The 22,629-nt window shown below is 42.1% G+C and overlaps 1 protein-coding gene across 4 annotated transcripts in view; it reads left to right on the forward strand.

The window, feature by feature from the left end:
* The window catches only part of LOC119187510 (MAGUK family member discs large 5), a 192,635-nt gene extending 171,490 nt beyond the window's left edge, over positions 1-21,145 (forward strand). For all 4 annotated transcript variants that reach the window (XM_075878718.1, XM_037435647.2, XM_075878719.1 and 1 more), the window contains 3 exons: positions 3,727-3,836; positions 15,579-15,688; positions 20,318-21,145. In XM_075878718.1, coding sequence (XP_075734833.1) covers positions 3,727-3,836; positions 15,579-15,688; positions 20,318-20,421 — 324 coding nt within the window. In that variant the 3' untranslated portion in view covers positions 20,422-21,145. The remainder of the gene's footprint in view (positions 1-3,726; positions 3,837-15,578; positions 15,689-20,317) is intronic.
* The last annotated feature ends 1,484 nt before the right edge of the window (positions 21,146-22,629 follow it).

A 22,629-nucleotide genomic window follows, 5' to 3' on the forward strand; every position in this document is an offset into this window, starting at 1 on the left:
TTCGTAAACGAGGGCAATTAGAGCGCTGCTAAAATTACCATATGTCGCAAAACTAATGTTTTACAAGGCGCGCGCGCTGCCTTCAAACGACGAAAGGCAGCCGCACGCGCCACCAGCGGGTTCTCTTTTAAAGTGTGCGCAATGAAAAAAACAAAGATGACGTAACAACACGTCAGACACTGAGTGGCAGCGCGTCAACCTCTTTACTATCTAGAAACAGCCGCCGGCATTGCCTAGAAAGGCAGAGAAAAATCGATGCCATCATCGGCGAAAAGTACCAGAGAAAACTGGATGCGTCCGTAGCTTCCGCTGTGCTGCATGGGAAGGACCCAGGACTGTCTGGAATTCGGGCGCGAGGCTATAAAAGTGTGCAGCGGCGTGGAGCAGTCAGTCTTAGTAGATGCTTCGCTTGCATGCAGCACAGCGGCAGTTCAACCAGGCATTCATGCGTTGTAACTTAAAAATGCTCAACCATGTTACGCGCCGGTTTTTCGTCATCGTAGCTACACATTTCGCACACCTTCACCATACGCCTCTGCCAGGCATATCACACATTGGCACCCCAGACCCTGCAGCTGAGCACTTCGCGATCAAATAGTGATGCAAATTAGACAAGTTGGAGGCCGTGGTTCGCAAGGCCGCAAGCATGTATTATGAATGTTCTGAAACAATGAAAGCCTCATAGATGATGAGCGTTTCTGTGACCAGCCGAATGACAGTGCGTTTTACATGCTAGAGTAGCAAAAGAACATGTATGAAGCAGGGGGCAAATTTTCATGTGCGTAACTTGCATCATTCAATAAACTGCTCGAAAATTCTCGTGCAACCAGTGTCTTGGCCACAACCGTTTATTATTTAGAAGAAAGGCATAGGCTGGGAAAGTGTGGGCCATTGTCTCTCACAATAAACCTCTCTCTATAAACTGTATTTACTTGCATAATTCTTGCACCGCCCACATCCCCCAACAAAAATACAATTTCTTTTTTTGCTCGAGTAATTATCGCACCCCCGAAAACTGCTGCAATATTGTCGTCTGCTTGTTCCAGTCACTGATGATGATAGCATGTGCCATCTGGCGCCATCTCTTAAGCATCAAGCGTACCATTATTACACGGAAATTTAGTTCAATTCAAGCCAAGCTTTGCGCGTTGCGGCATGTTTTGTATGTTGTGATGGTATTCTTGTCAAGTTATGTGGCGATACTGAAGCTACACGGCTGCTTTCAAGTTGAAAGTGATAGATCATGCGCTAAATAATGGCAACAGGGCCGCCGGTAGGCCCTCTGGAGTCTACGAGTTTTGTGTACGCTACTGGTAATGGCAGCTGAAAGCCACCAAGATGCTTTGGGCCTGCCATGTGCCTAAAACTGGGATTAATGGTAAACTTTATTTCTTCAGAAGGAAACTGTGGACGATTCTGTCAAATAACTATCAGTCCAATACTGACGTCCTACGCTTACCTTTTAAGGGCTCCTGTTGAGCGGTGAATGCTACGTCCGCAACATCCACAAGCTTTGCGTTCGGTATTCTTATTCTCAACTATTTGCTTGCACTTTTTGTGTCTCAAATAAATATTGCCAGGTGTTGAACCTGTGCTTTTATTGTTGAGGTAAGTTTCAATTAGTACTTATCGAACCTTGCTGTTAGTTCTTGGTGTGAGAATCCTGATTTGTGGCCACTTCGTTTTCTTTTTCGCTCTGTACGTTTTCATGGAAAGTTTTCCCCACGTAATTTTCGCACCCCCCAACTTTGCATCGGTTTTCAGCCAAAAAAAAAAGTGTGAAAAATATGCGAGTAAATACGATATATAAAAATTATTCATTGGTTAGTTTTAATCAAGAAGCAAGATCTTTAATTCTGTATTAAAAGTGTGAACACAAGAAATATAGGTAATTAATTAAGTATATGGCCTTGCCTCGCCGCGGCGGTCTAGCGGCTAAGGTACTCGGCTGCTGACCCGCAGTTCGGGGAATCGAATCGCGGCTGCATTTCCGATGGAGGCGGAAATGTTGTAGGCCTGTGTGCTCAGATTTGCGTGCACGCTAAACAACCCCAGGTGGTCTAAATTTCCGGAGCCCTCCACTACGGCATCTCTCATAATGATATGGTGGTTTTGGGACGTTGAACCCCAAATATCAATCAATCAAAGTATATGGCCTTACTATCTAAGAAGTCAAATATCACAAGAAAAATCAAAGATCTCAATTTTTAGGTTTCATAGAAAAGCAAATGAAACTTTAAATGCAGTTTTGTCAATATCACTGAAATACGAGAAAAAAAAAGGCATCTGAAGCATATCAAAGCTAGAATAAAATGCCCTAGAGGCCTCGCATCACAAAGGAATCCTAGAACTGTGATCCTGGTGCATTTGAGATATGTGGAGGCTAGGTAAAATTTCTTGAGCCATTTTCTCAAATGTGTCTTTTTGCATGCCTGTCAAGTTATTGCAGCCATTTTATTCATAGCCATTTGGCCTATCTTGACTTTAGTTTTTTCTTTTTTTCCTTTTAATTTTATAATGTTTCTTAGACTACAATGTATGTGATGACATTGTTCTTTCCTTAGTTTGACTCTTTATAAGTTTACAATGTGGCTAGTTCATCGTTGAAGTGTGCCTAAGGTGAAGGTAGCAGAAAGAATCTCAATGCAAGAATTTTGTGTTGTAAAGCAGGCATATCACCATACTGTGCGTGCATTCAGCTGTACAGCAAATATTAACCTAGCCTTCTTCCACATTTTAAAAAATTTCCAGGCATTGCACAAACTGCTAAGGATTACAAAAGATAAAAAGTTTAATTTAAAAAAGTTCCAAGAATGTCTTGAAATTTTATGAAAGTATGAGGGATAAGTTCTGAATATTTGTGCCAGTTTTTATCATCTGCTAAGAATTAAGAAAGTTGGCTTTCCAAAGCTACGCCCCCCCTTAAAGGAATGACACACAAATTAAAGGACTGACTCAGAAATCTTGCATCGCTTTTGTTACAATAAATAGCTAATGGCCTGTTACATACGGCTGGAAAACCCCCTGGCATACGTTAACTCTCAAGGTTGTTTTAGTGGTTTCAGCAGCTTTCAAACTGTCAGTGGTTGTGACTTCCGATGTTTGAAGTACTCTGGCAGGCCATCGAATGCAGAAGAAATGGAATTAGGCCTGTCGTGCGCCTCGGTAACGATACTGTCACCGTTTACTGTGGAATTGTGCGCATGAATCATGTCTGTTATATCAAAGTGCTTTGAACACAAATGCACATGCCTCAAATCAATGCTGAAGTCGTGCGTTTAATGTCCAAAGAGAGCTTACTTTGAATTCTCGAACTTTTCACGAACACTTGGCATCCAAAAAAAAAAAAAGACTCCTGAAGGGCATCATCGTGTGAACGTGCAGCCTCAACTGTACAATACCTGAACTTCGCCCTTATTCAAAAAATTCAAAAAGCAATCACAAATACAGAGGATACGGGCAGAATGTCAGCTCGCACCCGCCGCATTTGTGGTTTCTGCAGAATCAAATGGAAGGGCTGGAGAAGCCTGGCCTCTAAACAACGGTGGTGCCACGGTACGGTAGCTTTCTGCGTCATACAAGTTTTCTCATACTGTGACGGCAAAGTTTCGTGACCCGAAAGAGTATTGAAGGGCTGTTTATGATGAAGATATGGCAATAATCAGCTGCTATGACAAGATTGTGCACATGCAAGTTGTTAATTTATGAAAATTTTTTTACTTACAGCTTTGCCATGCTTTGCTGGATGTGAGCTTGTCTGCTGTTGAAAGGCTGAACCGGTGCGAGATCTTCCCAATTGTTATATTTATCAAGTTCAAAACGACCAAGCAAATAAGGTGAGTTTTTAGTCCACATCTTAATGCGTAGTAGTACAGTAGACTCTCAGTAAATGAAAATCTGTTGAACGGAACTACTGCCTAAACAAAACCATTGCCTCTGCAACGCTTGGTTTCGGGCTTGTATTCTGCATCTGTGTTCACCTCTCAGTAAACGGAACTCCTGTTAAATAGAACATCTTTTCCTGGTTCCTTCAGGTTCCATTTACTGAAATGGAACTGCTATTAAATGAAACATATTTTCTTTGTCCCTTCAGGGTCAGTTTACTGAGAGTCTAGTGTATTAAGTTTATGTTTATGTAAATTATTTCTTCATCAGCCTGACTGTGCCCACTGCAGGGCAAAGGTATCTCCCATGTTTTTTTCCAATCAACTGTGTCCTGTACTTGCTGTAGCTACATTATTTCTGGAAGCTTCTTAACCTAACACTGCTGCTCATGCAGCTTGCCTTTTGCTAGAATTAGTCGGTTACTCTACATGACCAGTGGTTGTCTTGCCATCTCACTATATATCCTTAATTTTTATTTTAACTTAATTTTTTTTATATTAGAGGCAAATTATAAATGAATGGTACAGTTCACATTGACCGATATGTGACCTGCACAACTTGTCATGGCAGCGAAATTTTGTGTATTTGATTAAGAAAAAAAAAGGGATCTCCCACAAATCTGAACTCTTTAAAGGGGTACGCGGCAATTGAAAACCAAAAAGTCGCACAAAAGCATGTTTTTAAAAAACCATATTGTTGGGTTGTATGTGACATGAACTACCTATTCTGTAAATATCAGTGCCTAATTCAACCGCTCAAGTGCAAAAAAAAAAAATGCTATTTTCGAGGTCGCTGTAGCGCCCAAAACACGCGCACAAACCAAAATCAAACCAAACTTCACGCGCGTGCCATTCCGAGACCATGCAGCCATCCTGCGCTATCTTAGTCTTGTTCTGACTGTCAATTCTTTCTCTCTCGTTTGCCGCCTTCTAAAATGGCGTCAACAGCGCGGTTGAGATGCTCTTGGCGCTTCCCTGGGATGCGATGCAGAGCGCTGATTCTCTAGAGCAGCTCATTCATATCTCGTGGGCGAAAGTGCGCCCGCTATTGGCTGCTGAGTTGGAAGCAAGGGCGGTCCCTTCTGGCAATGGCACGTCTGGCACGCTAGTCTCGCTGTTGATCTCTGCTTCGTCTGCTTCGACAGACGTCTGCTTACGAGCCACTGTTTGCCTTGCACTGTATTTTCAATCACTTTCTCTTCTTTTTTTCGTTTCGCACAAGTCTGTGCCCTTTAGTATCTTTGTAGCTCTGCGTGATGTCGGCAACGAAGCCGAAGACGGTGCGCAAGTTCAGAGTGCGAAGCGAATTATGCAGCTTCTACGAGAATTGAAGTTCCACTTTTCTGCTGCAAGTGCCCAGTGCGTAGACGCTTGCAGCGGCAGAACTGTGCTGTCAGCTGCCACCAGTTCAGAATATGATACATTGTGTGTACCTGGAGCCGCAAATTCATGGAGTGTGTCGGAGATCGCCGAATCCAGCATGTGCTCTGAATCGGTGCCGTCAAGCGTGATGTCGAGTGTTGCTGAAATTGCCAGACCCAGCACTTCATCTGCATCGGGGGCCATTGAGAGTGCGTGGGCCGTCGACCTTTCATCTGTGGACACATTGTAATTAAGGAAGAAATCTATGCGATACGTTGCGACGCCATTCGCGCTGAACTTGAATCTATGCCAGTGACGCAGAAAAAATTTGAACTGATCCAGCTGGCTCTTGCTCCTGCAGTGACAAGTGATGATGAACATTTCTCACTCGTCCAAATGAGCATTAACGTTCCACACGGCACTTAGAGAAGGTGGAGGGATGACAGAAAAGATAAGTGACAGATTATGGTACTTCCCAGCAGCACAAGGACACCTTAAGCTACTCTACTCGAGCTTTTTGAGGAAAACACATGTGTTAAACTTTGAAAGCCCATTTTCTCAAAATGAATTTTTAGCTAGTTGTGGTGCTGAGGAAAGCAATTTCTCAAGAACTGCTTATCAGATTTGTGTGCCTTTTTTTTTATTCTGTTCCTGGATGATTATGCCAGGGTATAGCAAGCTTCGTTTTTTGGAAATTGGTGCCAATAATTATTAATCTACAATTATTTTTTTATGAATGTCATTTTTACTGGCTACATCAAATTTAAAGTTGCATAAAAATTTTTTTTGAGGAGAAACTGAAAAAATGGCTCTCTAGTGCCCTATAATATATATCCAGGGATGACCACAAATAATTTCAGCCTTCCAGTATGTCCTGGCTCTTCCTCAGGCACACAAGTGAACCACCCAGTCAGACCTCAGTAACTCTAGAACCACTGAACAAAATTTTATGAAAATTTGCAGTTTCTTTAGTTTTAATATAGTGAACATACCCTGAAAGTTTTGTTAGGATATCCTAAAAAAATAAAAAAATACGGTTTCTGGGGTAGCCTCCTCCCTTAATGTCTATTTACTCGCATAATGAATGCACTCACATAATAAACCCACCCCCAACTTCAGTCATCAAAATTCTGATTTTTTTTTTTCCCCCGAGTAATAATAACACCCGCTTCATTCATCAACTTCAGTCCCACTAACCAACAACTGGCGCCTCCTCGCTGATTGGATCTATTCTGTTTTTTTTTATTATTATTATGCCGACCCCCTCGACCACCTTGGCTCACTCCCACCCCACCTTCGCCCGTTGCCGCGTGCCGTATCTTTCTATGTGTGCGCGGCACGTCTTTTTCATCTGTGCACCACAGCGAGGTTCATGAAAGTGCAGTGTAGAGGCATCCCAGCTGATAAGCACACAGCAAGCGAAGGTCACGAAACTGCTTGCGCCAACCGACGGTCGCTTCCTGCAAATAGGAAAATTTAAGACCCAACTACATGCACGCGATTTTTGAGCGACCACAATAGGATTTGCTGTTGCAAAGGGTAATTTGTCGCTGCCGCATCGAATGTTTCTGAAAACCAGGAAAAATCGCCTGTCGCCCAGAAAAGATCGCAACAATTTCCGCAACATGTTAGCACTCCCGATTCTCGCTTTGCTTGATCGCATGTACAGGAACTTCTCATGTGGAAATGAAGCAGCAGCCGTATTTCGTCTATGATCTTGTTATCAACAGCTTGTTTTGATGCTTCGAGGGTAGCTTGCTGCAATGTTAGTTACCGTATTTACTTGCATAATAGGTGTACTTTCTTTTTTTTTAAGAAAATCCGGCTCGAAGTTAGGGGTGCGTCAATTTTGCGGGGTAAAATTTGTGAAATATTTTTCGTCTCGATTCTCGCACTTTGAATCTGCACATTTGTCCAGTAAAAGGCGACTTTATCATGTACCAATAATTTAGCATAAAACAAGCATAACTACATACCTTCTAATGAACAAGTGAGAGCCGTCAACTGCACACACACGTAAAATAATTTGCACAAAAGTTGTAGGTATTCTACCGTTTCCCTATTCGGAGTTTGAGTCGGAGAGCACACATTCATCTTCGCCGAGCGGGGTTTGTTTTCGGTGTCTAAATCATCTGCACCCCACAACATATCATCCTCACTCGCATCCAGTTCGTTTGAGATACCCGTCTTTTTAAAGCTTTTTCTGGCGACTTCATTGGAGATCGCCTGCGACGCTTCCACAATCCAAGCGCACAGCATTTCCACAGGCGGCCTCTTAATCTTACTACCTAGAATCAGCTGATGTTGTCCTCCAGCCATCCAGGTGGTATACAGCCTTCGAACATTGTCCTTGAAAAGCTTATTCAAGGACACGTCGAAAGGCTGCAGTATGGATGTGAGGCCGCCCGTAATCACTCCCAGATTTGTGCGCAGCTCCACACGGTCTACTAGGTGCCCACGAAAACTGTCCAGGACAAGCATGGACAGGAACAACAGACCACCCGGCTGCCGACCCCAGACTGTTTTCAACCAATCCACCATGAGTTTCGCGCTCATCCAGCCTTTTTTTCTGGGCTCTGACATAGATGCCTTGAGAGAAATTAGCCTTTGGGAGCGTCTTACGTTTAAAAATAATGTAAGGCGGTAGCTTGCACCCATCCGCTGTCACTGCCAGCATTACCGTGCATCATTCTTATCAGCACCAGACATTCTGATGATGACGCTATGTGCACCTTTCTCCTCCAATGTCATGTTCTGCGGCATATCAACGCAAAGGGGGGTCTGATCAACACTGCCGATCTGGGTCAAAATGAAGTCTTCCTGCTGTCGGAGCTTTATAACGAAACGGTGGAAGTCCACCACTTTCCCCTCATATGCTGCGGGCAAGCGCTGGCACAAGGTGGTCCGCCTTCGCAGTGCGAGACCATGGCGCTGCATGATACGAGTTGTCCATCCGGAGCTGGCTTTGAACTTTTTTTGCTTCAATGTGCTGCGCTCGGGCTATTCTGTGCGCCTTAGTCTGTACAATATCCAATGACACAGCACAGCCGTCTTGTCGTAAGTCCCGTATATGCCGGACCAGTTGCTCTTCGACGTTCGGATAACTGCCGGTCTTGGCACTGCGGAAAGCCCGTTGTGCTTTCTTTGTCGCCTTAAGTTTTTCTTCTTTATCCCTCCAGTACCAAATACTGGTTTCCCCAACACCGAAATGCCTGCTTGCAGCCCGGTTACCATGCTCCAGCGCGTACTACACTGCCTTCAGTTTAAATCCAGTCGTGTAACTTGCATGTTTTCTCGTGGTAGAACCAAAGTTGAATACACGACCACAACATATGCACACCGATTGCAAAATGACGTTTTTTTTTTTTCTCTGGTGGTGGTGATGGCGATCGAGCCCCCGGTGTTGTACACGTCACCTCCAAGGAGCACGGCGATTTGGGGGGTATCAGTGATTAATGGAACAGCCGTTTTTTTCCCCCGCTCATGAAGGCTTTTTTTTTTTTTTCAAGTTTTATTTCAACAAACACGTTGGTTAGGTCGTTGCACGTCGATTTTTTTTTTTTTTTTCTTCGGGGTGCAGGGACCACGTTCCAACTGTACTGCCGGGGGGCATAATCGTTTCTGATTATGGCCAAGTCCGAGGTGCGCCTATTTTGCGCGGAATTTTAAAAATCAATTTTCTGCGATCAAACTAGGGGGTGCACATATTATGCGAGTGCGGCGATGATGCGAGTAAGTACGGTACTACTTACTGCAATGTTGGTTACTTGACACAATGTTAACGGCGGCATCACGATCGTCGTACGAGGTTGCCACGAAGTTGGCGAAGTGCTTCTGGATGCCTCTCGAGATCACAGCAGATACCACTGTTGCGGGTTAACAATTACAAGAAAATATAGTCACAAATGCTTTAATGGCGTGCGCGGGCGGCGTGGAGACAGCTTGCAAAAGATAGCATCATCAACCAAGTGCAACAAAGAAGCTGTTTCCAAACAGTGTACACGTATGTCTATTGTGAAAGCTTAAGCGATGTAACTTTTTTGCATTACTGCATTTTTTTCTCCCCCTGAAGAAGTTTTCATAAAATTTGCCCTGTATAATGAACGCACCCCCAACTTTGCTCGGATTTTTTTTAGAAAAAAAGTGTGTTTATTACGTGAGTAATTATGGTACTTCCCAGCAGATAATTGGACTGTGCCAACTACCTTTAAAAAAATAATAATAAAAGGTATATTGTAGCATTCAATACAAATATTTCATCATTACTTAGCAGAATGCTAGTGGGCAGTGAAACACATGGGGAAATATCAATTCTAATTCCAACATATACCGTATTTACTCGCAAAATTTGTGCACACCTAATATTTTGGTAGCTTTACTACAAAAAAAAAATTTACTTTATACAAATATTTACCCACGTATTTCACACTCCCTTACCCGCCCACGCCAACTTGCCAGCGTACGAACGAAGGGACTTTCAACTTTTGGATGCTTTGGATGGGCGCGTTGGGCACACGCCTGGCCCAGTAGGCGAGCACAGCCAGACGGGCTGTCAGTGCAAGGTCCCTTCTTTCGAGGACTTCCCCTGAAGTAGGATCCCTATTAAACCGTGCCACAACTCTCAAACCTGTTGACGAGTCACCGGAACTGCTCGAGCACTTGTCTCCTTCTATTTCCCCATCTCTACCACCGTAAGAATGTACACTCGTGTCACCACACGAACACCTTTCTGCATCAGAGGCATGCAAGGGCCGTTTATTCTGTCGTGCGAACTGCTCCCCTCGTTCTCTGTGTCCATTCTGCAACGCGTACTTAGTTGATTTCGGTAGATTAGGTTTTGCACTCGATCCGTTGCGTTTTTACTGCTCCCTTGTGATTGGCCACCATAATTATATATATGGAATAATTCAAGCTCACTGGCAGAAAGTTTGCCGAAGAAAACTGGAACCATGCTGCCCCCAAGAATTTCAGCCTGAAGTTCTTCAGTCACTTTCGTGAACTCTTGTTTATTCCAGCACCAGGAAAATCTATGTTTGTAGATGACAGCATTTTTAGTGGTGTGCCAAGCTCACTAGTATTGCAATAGCAATAGCAGATTTTTGTATAGAGTCCATACACATACTGTTATTACCGAACCAACATGCAAATATCTTGGCGTTGTTTTGTCGCATGACTGCTCATGGAATGCCAATGTTGATCACGTTGCTGGCAAAGCGGCAAGGGCTCTAAACTTCATTCAGAGGAACCTAAGATTGGCACCCCGAACATTAAAAAATGCAGCCTATCTCACATGTATTAGACCGATTTTGGAATACGCATGTCCTGTGTGGGACCCGATGCAGGCGAACTTGATTGATAAGCTTGAAAAAATACAAAACAGAGCTGCGCGGTTCGTTTTAGGGCGGTACGAGCGGAGAGACAGCTGCAGTGCTATGAAAGCTGAATTGGGTTGGGAATTGCTTTCTTTACGCAGGAAAAAACTGCGTTTGAAGTTTTTCTTTTCTGTTTTTCATGGGCGGACTGGGATTGACCGTCATAACTATTTCAGTGAACCCAGTTACATATCTAGTCGACATGGCCACCGACGCAAAGTGAAAGAGTATCGTGCAAGAACGACCATGTTTTATAATTCCTTTTTTGTGATGACCATTAGAGATTGGAACCGGCTGCAAGACAAGCAAGTGTGCTGTATAAACGAAGAATTGTTTTATTCCAGTCTGTAACCCCCCTGCTGTAATGCCTTTTTGAGCAAAGCGGGGCACTCACCGAATAAAGAATAAAGAATATTGATATTACGGCCCCATGTATCAAATGTTCTATGTGCAAGTAAAAGTGTGCGAGGGCAGTTGCCGCCCGTGGCTCAAGTCTAGAGGAAGGACATAAACTTTATTTGCCGAATCAAGATGATTCGAGTCCGGCGTTTTTTTTAGTGGGCCTGGGCACCCACCGCGGATGTGAAACTCTTTTTTTAATCGTGCAAAAAGCCAGTGGGTGGTCCAAGAGAAGAAGCTGTGCAGCTCTGGCAGGAACTACGCATATTTATGAATAAGCCAAGCACATTTTCACGCAGCTATCTTGACAGAGATCAGCCAACAGCTCATGCCTTTGTATGCGGTGTGTTTTCAATATTCAGTTTCTAGTGAAGCGATAGCACAAAGGTTGTTTTGCTCGCTGCTGTGACTCCATCTCTTGATACCAGCATTTTGTTGAGTTATGCCAGATAAGAGTTCGCCTCACTTTTCTTGCTTCATATAAAATTTTACTTGTCCAATTTATTGGTTTGCCTTTGTGGCGAAACTGTGACTTTTTTTTCACACTGTAAGAAGTCATTTCACACTCTGTTTAAATTCAAAATTCAGACCATTGCATAGTCATATGAATGAACCCTCACAGCGCAGATATCATCTCTGCAAATAATCATTAGAGAATATTGTCCCTGAAGCTTGCCTTTGCTCTACAAGGTACACCACTGCACTTGATGATCATTACGGGACGCATTCATCAGAAATCTGATGTGTGTTTCATGATGTACTGTTTCTTCTTGCAAGTCTTACTTGCACCGATTTGCATTGTGTGAGGAATTGGGGATTTGCTTGATTTTTTTTTCTACTTTAAAGGTGAGAGCTTTATGATAGCATTCACCTTTGTTCTTGTCTTGTGCTTTGCTATGGGTCTTGCAGTACATACCTGGTATAATAAGCACTTATTATTACTGCTCTCTCTTTTCTTTTTTGTCTATCAATTTTTAACTGCACACACCTGCCACAATCTTCTTGCTAAGTCTGTGTCATGGTGTTTAAAGGGATATGAGCAAAACTTTTGCCATGGTGATTTTTAGCCCATGTGAAAGCAGGGGTGCAGACATTGGTGGACACTAACTTGTTTTCAGGCAGAAGCTAGACAAAAGTATAGAATTCAATGCATATTTCACATAGCACCTGCACTGAGAGCTAAGAAAGGGGACATTTGACCTGCCAGAAACGAGCATGCCTCAGCGAACCATGCCAGCCATCGCTCGCATCTCTGAACCTGCTGCGTTCTCACTCTACTATGGTCCCTAGAACCACTTCGAATGGCATTAGTGCCAAACCATGCTTTCCCGTGGGGCATGCCTCAGTTCTTGTGGGAAGGGGAGACTGCAAGGCACGCTTGACATCAGGACCATCGATATGCAGCTCTGTGCGCAATGGCATGCGGCTACCATATGCTCACAATCCTCCAAAAATGTTACAGCCAACTCTTCAACAGTATGCAAAATCAACACTGTTTATTAGCACAGTCACGTTTTCCGAGTTGGATTCTGATGCTTTCATCATTATTTCTGTTTTGTATCCCTTTATTATATTGTATTAGCCTGGTTGTCTGAGTTATGCTGGTATGCTGATACGTAAATGTATTTACAAGTTATTATTGGTATGCTGATACGTAAATGTATTTACAAATTATGTGCCTTTAAACCATTTCAACTGTGCGTCTTGTGCTATTCAGTGATCTGACAACTGCACTTATTGCACCAAACTGTGCCAACAGACGAGATGTGCTATATTTTTTGCTGCATTCTTACAAAAATAAAATTTACACCAAGTGTGTGTAAAGGTGTCTTTTTTTTTTTGGCAAGAAAAAGAAAACTGAATGTGCCTGAAAAACATATCTAAGTTAACACTAAATTTGAGTGGTCATTGGTGCATATTGACAAATGATATGTAGTTGGTACTTGTTAGGCGCAACCATGCCAAGCATACAGGCTGTCCCTTACTGCATAAATAAAGTTTTATACTGCTACTGGACCATACTGCAAGAATACATTATTGAGTTAAGTAAAAATTGCTTCGAACTTGTGGACCAAGCTAGAGGAATTTATTACTTGTAGAAATTTCAAGTTCTTATAGGACATTCTGTTTTATATATTTCATTAAGTATAGTGAGCACTATGTGCATGTTGTTCATTACACCGTTTTCTTATAGTTACTTTACAAAAAAATGTAGTACTATTTCTTGTAATGTGCTTTCATTGAAGTTCATGCTTTGTGCTTAAATTTCAAGTTCAGTATCACCTTACAATCATGAGACATTGTCAACAATCCCATGTGCTGCTGTGAACTGCAGGATTTTGCTGAAAAAGCATGGTGTCCCAGCATCCCAGTATCTCATTTCTGTTTGTCGACCACAGCAACAGTGGATGTTTGAAAACTTGCTCAAGTTAAATGTGAAACCTCTCATATCTGCAAATTTTATAGAGCACAAATGATTTTTTGGGCATTTAGGACTATCATATCAAACCCTGTATTTTATAGCCACTCACGAACCAGGATCCTAATGGTTCTCCCCATAAAGCACACGAACAGGCAGTTCACCGACGTGGCAAAGACCTATAGTTGTTCTGAAAGCATAAATTTCATGTTAAGGGGAGATGCATGTCGAAAAACGCGAGCTTTTTTTTCAAAATTACCTATTTTTAATTTTTGCCTGTTTTGATAAGATTAGTACCTCTACTGTTATGAAAAAAAAATACAGGTCAAGACTTAACTGAAAATGCCTTAAAATTTCATCTAAAAAGCACAAGGTGCCTGTGAAAAGGTCCAAAGTGTGGATTGCACTAGCCGAAGAGTCGAGCCTCACTTTTCAAGCAACAACAGTTTCCCTCGCTGATGCGGTCCGAAAAATTATAAAAAGAAGCACGCTTCTTTGCGTTTTTTCGAGCGCCGCGACTGGCTTATCACGTGGTAGGAATCGGGGACCGCCATTGGCCGCTGCGCACCTGTATGTGCTGTGAAGCCTGTTTGCGGGGTCCATGTCTTGTCGAGCAGCGCAGCTGAACAATGCTTTTCTCATGTAATTATCTCCGTTATGAAGGAAAAAAGCATTGCTCGCAAGTGAAAGTCGTTGTGCACCTTTCACTTGCGACCAATGCATCAAAATCAAACCATCTTGCGATCAATGCCAAACTTGCGGTCAGTGCATCAAAATCTAAACCAATGCATCAAAAGTCGTTCACACCCGTCAGCCGGAAAGTTCGTGATGCGGCAATGGATGACGTCAGTACCAATCTTGCGAGATTGAAAGAGCTCGCAGTGAGAGAACTTAGTAGGGACGACATTGCTATTATGTACGACGGTATGTGGCACAAATATGGCCGCAAAATGGCATGACACTTGACTTAGTTTAGGTTTCGCGGTCCTGTCAAACTTAGCTTGCAGTTGGCACAAGGCTCTGCCAGATGGAGCGAAAGTTTGGCAAGCGTTTCATGGCCCTGTCTTTGAGCGAAATGTCTGTGAAGAGTCGGCTCGAAGAAGCTGAAAGGGACAAACTCATGGGGCTGGCGTATTTTAGTCGAAGTGGCCACTACAAGAAGGATTGTTCTTTTTGGTGTGCAAATTTCATCAGATTTAATGATATCTTTCATAAATGAAAACTCAATTTTGACTTAAAAACTCGTTTTTCTCAAAACACAAATTTTTCCATTTTTCTCAATGTGCCCCTCCTTTTTTGGGCACTTCTAGTGCTCGGATCTGCATGAAATTTTGCCCAAATTTTTTCTAAAGTATGGAGAATGCAATTATCTAGTTTTAATTTCAATATTTTATTGTATAATAAAAAAATTCCATGTAAACTTTTAGCAGGGTAAGTGAAATATGAACTTCTTACGTCTGTTATTTTTCACGCCTATTACATATTTTGTATGTGATTCCTAATTAGGTATTTGCATTCTACACTTTATTTCACACATTATGAACTATGTATGGTAAAAAATTACGGAAGTTCAGGGATGAAAAGAGGGGGGGCAAAAGGATTAAGGTTTTCACTTTGTCATTTCGCAGAGCTAAAAGCAAGCAACTTGCAAGAAAACTAATCATATATTTGAAATCAGCATAAAATGTTCCATAAACAGCTCAAGTTTCATTGCTCTAGAGTGATTTAAAAAAAATGTGTCTTCGAGTACCATCTCCCCTTAAATAAACAATGCTTTTTGCAGAAAAATGAACAGAAGTAACTTAATGTCACCTGTTAGGGGTATTCTAAGCAAATGTGCTTTCATTTGTCCATGCATCTATTTCGTTAAACATGTGTTACTACTTTTGTGGCTTAGAAACAAATATTGGCACTTGAAAATGTCTGCTTCTTGGGTGCTCCTGTTACACTGCTTCAAAGCAAGGCTTTTAGCTGTGCCGAAATGGCTTCAGTTGATCACATCACTGGCTTTTCCAGCATGTTTTCCTGGCGGGTAGTTTTTTATTTATTTATTTTTATTTCAGTGCTCTTAATTGTACATAATGACTTACTTGTGGGCTCCACAAAACTTGCTTAACTTTCTTTTCCATTTGTTGCTATTAGGGAAGTGAAGGATTCAACTTACTTGACCGAAAAGGTGACCACCAAGGCTGCTAAGGAAATGTATGAGCATGCCCTTAAGATAGAAAGCGAGTACAAGCATCTCATCAATGGTAAGCATTTTTTTCTTGTTTGTTTCAATCATCTCAGAATAACTTGGTCCTTGCCCCTACTTAAGTAGTAACCCATTTTTTCTTTCATCTTAAATTACCTTTCACATCATGGAGTTCTTTGGCAAATCCTAAAATATACAAAAAAATCCAGGTGACAATGCTGTTTTGAAATTCCTGCAACAACCCATCAGGTCATCATAAACCTTGATAGCACTTTCTAGGGCTTAGGAAATTCTTTATAGGCAAAATCGAATCACATTGTCTTTTAAGACAGCCAGAGACTTAACATAGCACATTTCAGTAAACTTTGTCGTAGCAATGTGACCTAAATTGGAAAGGAACGCCTTGAAATCTGTGATGTGTTGCTAACATTCTGGGATTGTGGTTTTGGCAGAAAACTCAAAAATGAAGCTTACTTGTGTCTTCTGTTCCAATAGACAAACTATTACTTTGAAATTATTGATAAGAGTTCTCAAAAAATAATTTATCTGTAAAGTGACTTGGTATTTTATTTATGGGTCCCTTTGAGTTCTTAACCTTCACAATACAGCAGAATATTGATAATATATACTTTGGTAGTATTCAAAATACTCCAATCATCGTGAATGCATATGATCTAAAGCAAGGCAACTGTTATGTGAAAATAAACAGCAAAAGCTAATCATCGTCTTGTGCCAACGTATGTACCACTCTGCATAGCTGCGAGGTTTGTGTATCAATATGCTTCAACCTCTTTCAAACAATGTGCGTTTATGCAACTATTAGCAGTAACAGTGCGCTGTTGCTTCTAGGGAAGTGAACAACTTGGAAAAAAGTTGGTCTGCAGCATAGTATGCCTTGAGGCGGCATTGGCCCCCTGGGCTGGTGAGCAGGGTGTCAGTTTTCCGGTGCAGGTGCAATTTCTCGCACACAAATACTTATGTCCTGGCACAAGCAGTTGCCAGAAATGGTTCAAAAAGCTTTGCCAAACAAATACTGTACTATTAGGCCACCCATGAACACATTTAGTGCTCCAAAGTAGCACAACTATCCAACTACCCTATGGTCACATACAGCGCAGAGTCCTAGCACTGGTGTCACTGGAGGCAGCAATGCCCTGGTTGATTAGCCAGCCCATTGATGAGTTTGGAAGCAGCTTTGGAACTTGTGATGCATACATTGGCAGGGGTGCAACAGCTGCACCAATTTGATACAATTCCTGGTTGTTGCGCCGAGCTGCGCCAAACCTATGAAATTTGCTGAAATTGTGCCAAAATGGGCCAGCCAGCCTCAATTTTTTTCAGGTGCGCTAGTTTTGCCAAAAAATGCAGGCCACATCAACCACCTGCAGCTTTTGCCACCAGTCAAAGCGCGCAGACCTGAACTTAAAATATTCTAGACACCCACTCTGATCGGCCAGATAAACCAGATAAAGTAACAATGCTGTGCACCCATCGGTCCGCTGACCACAGTAGATACCTGTTAGCGGATTGACGGAACCTGAAGACAAAAATACGTTGCTATAGCCACCAACACTTTGGGAGAAATGTGAATTTTCTTGCCTGAAAATGCAGTATGGCTTATTAAGGCGCGAACAAGCTCGATGTGTTGCGAACGCCGGCGTTGCCAGAGACCATGTTGATTGCCTAAGCAGTGACACAGAAAACATTTGCATCGTCCCTGCCACGGTCCTGGCAATATATATCGGGTACTGTCGCTGGGTAAATGGGCGTGTGTCGTCGTTACTTTATCTGGTCGAACGCGCCTTGCAAGGAAGCGGCCCCTAACCCCACGGTGAAAAACAAGAAAAAAGTCAGTTTCGCCGCAAGGGCGAAGCAATGAATGCGATAGCGACAATTTAGAATGTAACACTGAGAACGGCAAGCAGATCGAAATGTGCAGCGCGCTGCTCACGCACAAATGACGCACGAAAAAAAAACAAGAGCGAACTAACGTTTACCACTCGACACTTAACGCGCTGTGTAAACAAAAACGATGTACGAAACGTAATCACAAATACAGATAATTGCAAACTAACAAGTGTCCCTGTTGTTAAACTTCGCTGTGTAAGAAAAGTGCGTTCTTTTCGCAATACAAGGCCTGTGCAGCGGAGCGAAGTGACCTTCGTGGGTTACTTTATCTGGTCGAACGCCCCTTGCAAGCGAGCGGAAGCGGCACTTAACCCCACGTTGAAAAACAAGAAAAAAGTCACAGTTTCGCCGCAAGGGTGAAGCAATGAATGTGGTAGCAACAACTTAAAATGTAACACTGAGAACGGCAAGTAGATCAAAACGTGCAGCGCGCTGCTCATGCACAAATAATGCACGAAAATAACATACACAGGGTGAGAGCAAACTAACAATGTTTACCGCTCGACAAGAACGATGCACGAAACGTAATAACAAGTACAAATAAGTGCTAACAAGTGTCCCAGTTGTTATACTTCGCTGTGTATGAAAAGCGCTTTCTTGTTGCGATACGGGGCCTGTGCAGCAGAGCGAAGTGACCTTTGTGGGTCTGGCAACTAACGCAGTCGTTCCGCTGAAAGACGAAGGTGCACGATTCTCCCCGCCGAAGGATAAGCGCGCGCACACAAGCTTGAGCGTGGGCGGTTTTTTTCTTTTTTTTTTCTTTCTCGAGGTTTTTATATATATGTATGTAGATTTGTATACATATAGTATGGTCAATGGCATCGGTGGCGGCGACAACAGAAAAAGCAGCTGAGACTGTCCTTACAACTGTTATCACAATAAAAAAAATGGGGGTGGGAAGTGGGGTGGTGGTGTAGTGGTTAGAAAATTTTTTGGCTTTGGTTCTAAAGCTGCTTTCTGCACTACACCAGTGCCCCGCGGAAAAAGCGTATTGAGATTTAGAAGGGGCTGGTAACGTTAGTGGGACACTGCACATTTTGCTCAGTTACTCATGCGTTTGTACGCTGCACAATTATGAGTACCATTATAATCACTGATGTCAACATAAGTTAGTGGCAATCATTTGGCGCACTGTATGACATTTATGCTTGCCTCAGGAAATAAACTAAAGTGTGCGCCAGCTTTTTTTTTTTTTTTTTTTTTGCTTCCCCTACTCCTTGGTCTTAGAATCTCCCAAGTTTCAAGGTCGCGAGTTTGGCAGATTGATATTTAAATTCGTAGAGTCTGTCAAATGATTTGACAGGCACAGCAAATGCTCAGATGGACTTGATCATTGTTTCCTCAGCGGTTTGGTTCAAAATACTACTTTCATCAAAATAGTAGTGCTCATGTTTACACTGCATGATTTAGGTGACATTGAATGGTTTATACATCTTTTTTTTTCTAAATGTAAGCCTTATTTTTTTTATACTGCTCCAAAATTGGTATTTCATGATAAAAAATGAATGTTTTTTTTTCCCCGTAACCTGCTCCAAAAGTAATATTTTGCTGCTCCTAAAATCGCTCTAAGTTCTATTTCGGGTGTTGCAATCCTGCATTGGTGAGCACAACCCATCGAGTTGCATGCTCGTGGAAAGCATGATAAAAGGCCCTCGATGGTGCTTAGCTTTTTGCTCCTTACATTACCTTTGGAAGATGCCTCTTACAGCTGAGCTTGTAGATTCTGGAGGTTAACTATTCCCTTCCAAAACCAGCCATGCCAGCTCACTTGTGGGCATCAATTTCCTGTGAATTTCTATCACCCATGGGGAATTCAGAAGCTGTTAATATCAGCCCAAATAATAATGTATCCTATATAACCAAGTCTGTCCAGAAATTTTTAATCCTTTAGGGCCTGAATTATGAAAGTGCGGAGCAAAATATAAATTGTTTTCATTTTCCAGCTTTAAATAGCAACCTTTAAATGATGTCACAGTTAAATTATCTAAAATGTAACTTTAATGCATACTTATGTGTAGGTTGCAAATTCTCCATATGCCACAGAAGCAAGGACGCGCTTCAGAACTACGTAACTGTCATGTTGTGTGCCACCTCTTGAGTGCGTACACACCAAATCAACAAAATTATTGAAGATAGAGTTTAGGTCACCTAGGCGAGAAAAAACGGGAAATGTGAGAGCTGTTGCACACGCTTCGTGCTTTCCGCCGTCAGCTCCAAAACAATTGGTTCTAGCTTAAAAGACTTTAGACCAGACAGCAGTAATTTTTTCATGCTGAAAGCTAAATGCCCCTTGAGTACTTGACAGCCGGCATTAAAGATGGAACACACTTCGGGACTTCCTTGCTCACAGTTTTTCGGTATGTTGCGAATTCGCGACATCCGGCAGCAAAGGGTTAAAATTCTGTATCACGGAATTCAAATCAACCATTTGTGCATTATCGAAATTATACTTCACAAACAATAGTGAAGTACTGATCACTACTTTGAACATTTTTACAGAGGATCTAAAGCCATATTTAGTGTAATCAAATGCACACATCTTTTTTTTTTCCTTCAAGACAGTCAAATCCCTCCTAAACACAAAAATGTGTTTAAAATTGTGCTTGCCCTGTATAGAGCATTTCATGCATATGAGTAGGACGTCATGCGGGAAAAGTGTTGAGTGTAACTGTACTTTTGAAGTCTAGTGATCAGTGCAAATGCAAAAGGCTGAGAACTGAGTGTTTACATAACAGACAGTTGACAAACCAATTAGTCTGTGACTTATGTGCATTTGCAGCTGTTATACCTGGGAGCAACCTGGCCTACATGTGCACCCAAGTCAAGATGTGTGTAGACAATGAGCAGAGCAAGGCCCTCTGGGTTCCATCTGGATCAATCTGACATTGGTTGGTGGCAGCTATGGAGGTCACCCAAGCTGTGTTATCCCTCCTCCTCTTCTCGGCAGCTCTCTGTTGGCAGCTCACTTGCCGGATGAACAAATTTGAAGAGTCAGCAACTCTTACTTAATTTCACACGCCCTTTCCTTCTAATGTTCAGGGCACATGTTTTTTTTCCGTTGGAAGCCATCTACATTGCAATTTACCCTTGGCTCATCTTGTTAGACCGGTTGTGAAACATTGTACACTTGTTTATGTTTTCAGAGGCAGCCACTTGTGTTGTGGTCGTTGTAGAGAGTGTTCATAGGCTAATATATGCATAAATAGTATATATATATATATACACGCACAATATATATATATATATAAATATATATTAAGGATGTACCTGTACAGGCATATACGCTGGCAAGCACCAGACAATTGCCATTTTCTCTCAGTGTACTACATGCAGACGCACATTCATATACATGCAAACATGAAGACACACTAACTGCAATTATTGCATTAACCTGTTTCGCTCAAAAATGTCTTCTCAAGGGAGAAAATTTTGGATGCACTCTTACCTCTCTGGAAATGACCCAGGAGATTTTTCTTGTGGCTCAAACAGTTTTGATTTCTCAAAACAAACAAAAATACACTGACCGAGGTTGCATTTGTTTCTGGATCCTCTTTGTACAAACTGGTCTCTTTGGAAATAAAAGATAGTTTTACCACTTCCTTTGAAACTGTCACATTGCAGTGTGATACTTTTATATTGAGTTTTATTTGTGCTTTACACACCAATTTCTGGGAAAGCAGTGGCTCAGTGGAATGGGAAGATCAGAGAAGCTTTGATGTGGCGCCAAACGGCACACGGACCCTAAGGCACATATTATAGACACAGCACGCTTCTACTGGCAACATGTTTATTTTCAAAATCAGAGAGCTTATAAACTGTAATCGATAGGCAGACATTTTAGCAAGTAGGATCACTTGATATATACGAGACAATGTCACTTGAGCTGAACGATATTATAAGAGATAATACCTGCTCAAGTGGTGATACATGGTATTATCTGTTAAGATGCTGTAGCCAACATGATTAAAAGTGTGTAGGTAGCGTGAAATTGTTGCACATATATCTGAGTGAACTGTCTACCTGGCAATTAGAGTCTATAAGTGGTCCGGTTTTGAAAATGAACATGTTGGTGCTTGTAGCGCTGTGTGGTGTCCATGCGTGCCTTCTCGTGTCATGTGTCGTTTTGCGCTACATCGAGGGTTTCAAATTAGTCACAAATAAACCCACATTGCAGCTCTCATTGACCAATAGTTGAGTTTTAGAAAGGACTTGCTAAACGGAAAATACCTCCTGCAGTTATTACAATCTTGTGCCCACTGCACTAAGCGGGACTTATACCCCTGTCACACGGCAAATATGTCATTTACAGCGAATGTAATATGTTTGTAATGTAGTTTGATTGCAGTCACACGGAGAAACTGTCCATTTGATGAAAATGACATTTTCTATCGAATGAGTTCCCGAAACACATTCGCATTCGATTTCAAACCAAGTGAATAGTCTCAATGCCAGGTACTTTTTTTTAGGGGGATGACTGTTCACTTTGGTATACGTAACTTTTATCATTTGTAAATATATTGTTCTTCACTATACCAACTTATTACTGGTTAGACAACATGATAGCACTTGTAAAAGTTTATAAAGAAGCTACTCTTAACTACAGCAGCTGAATGCTGACCATGTTTGATTTTTTGCTTTATTGCTCTTGTTGCCTGTATCGCGAATGTTGATCGTTCGATTGCATGTGTTGTGGTGACCAAAGTGGTGACTACACAAAATCGCTGCCGCCGTCTCATTTCTGCATTCAGGAAGTCAGTCGTGCGCCCCGCTTCAGCTGACTGTACTCACGCCCGGTCGCACATATCCTCGGCCATGTTGGTTTCCGAGTGTGTTGTGCAGCTGTGGCAAGTTGTGTAAAACGGCCGTGTTTATATTCTAATAGCACCTTTTTGCCCACAAAATTTCTTTTTATGGATATACGCATGTTGCATGCAAGCTTCAGTATATTTTTGTTTCTCCCAAAATCCGGGGCTCAGAAGGGCTAAAGTCATGATCATTATTTCAAAATGACATTTGTTTTCATTGTGTGACAATACACAGGTAAAATGACTTTATGTCTGCCTAATGACATTTGTCATAAAGGGCATTAGG

The sequence above is a fragment of the Rhipicephalus microplus genome, chromosome X, assembly GCF_043290135.1.
Source record: "Rhipicephalus microplus isolate Deutch F79 chromosome X, USDA_Rmic, whole genome shotgun sequence".
Taxonomy (NCBI): Eukaryota; Metazoa; Arthropoda; class Arachnida; order Ixodida; family Ixodidae; genus Rhipicephalus; species Rhipicephalus microplus.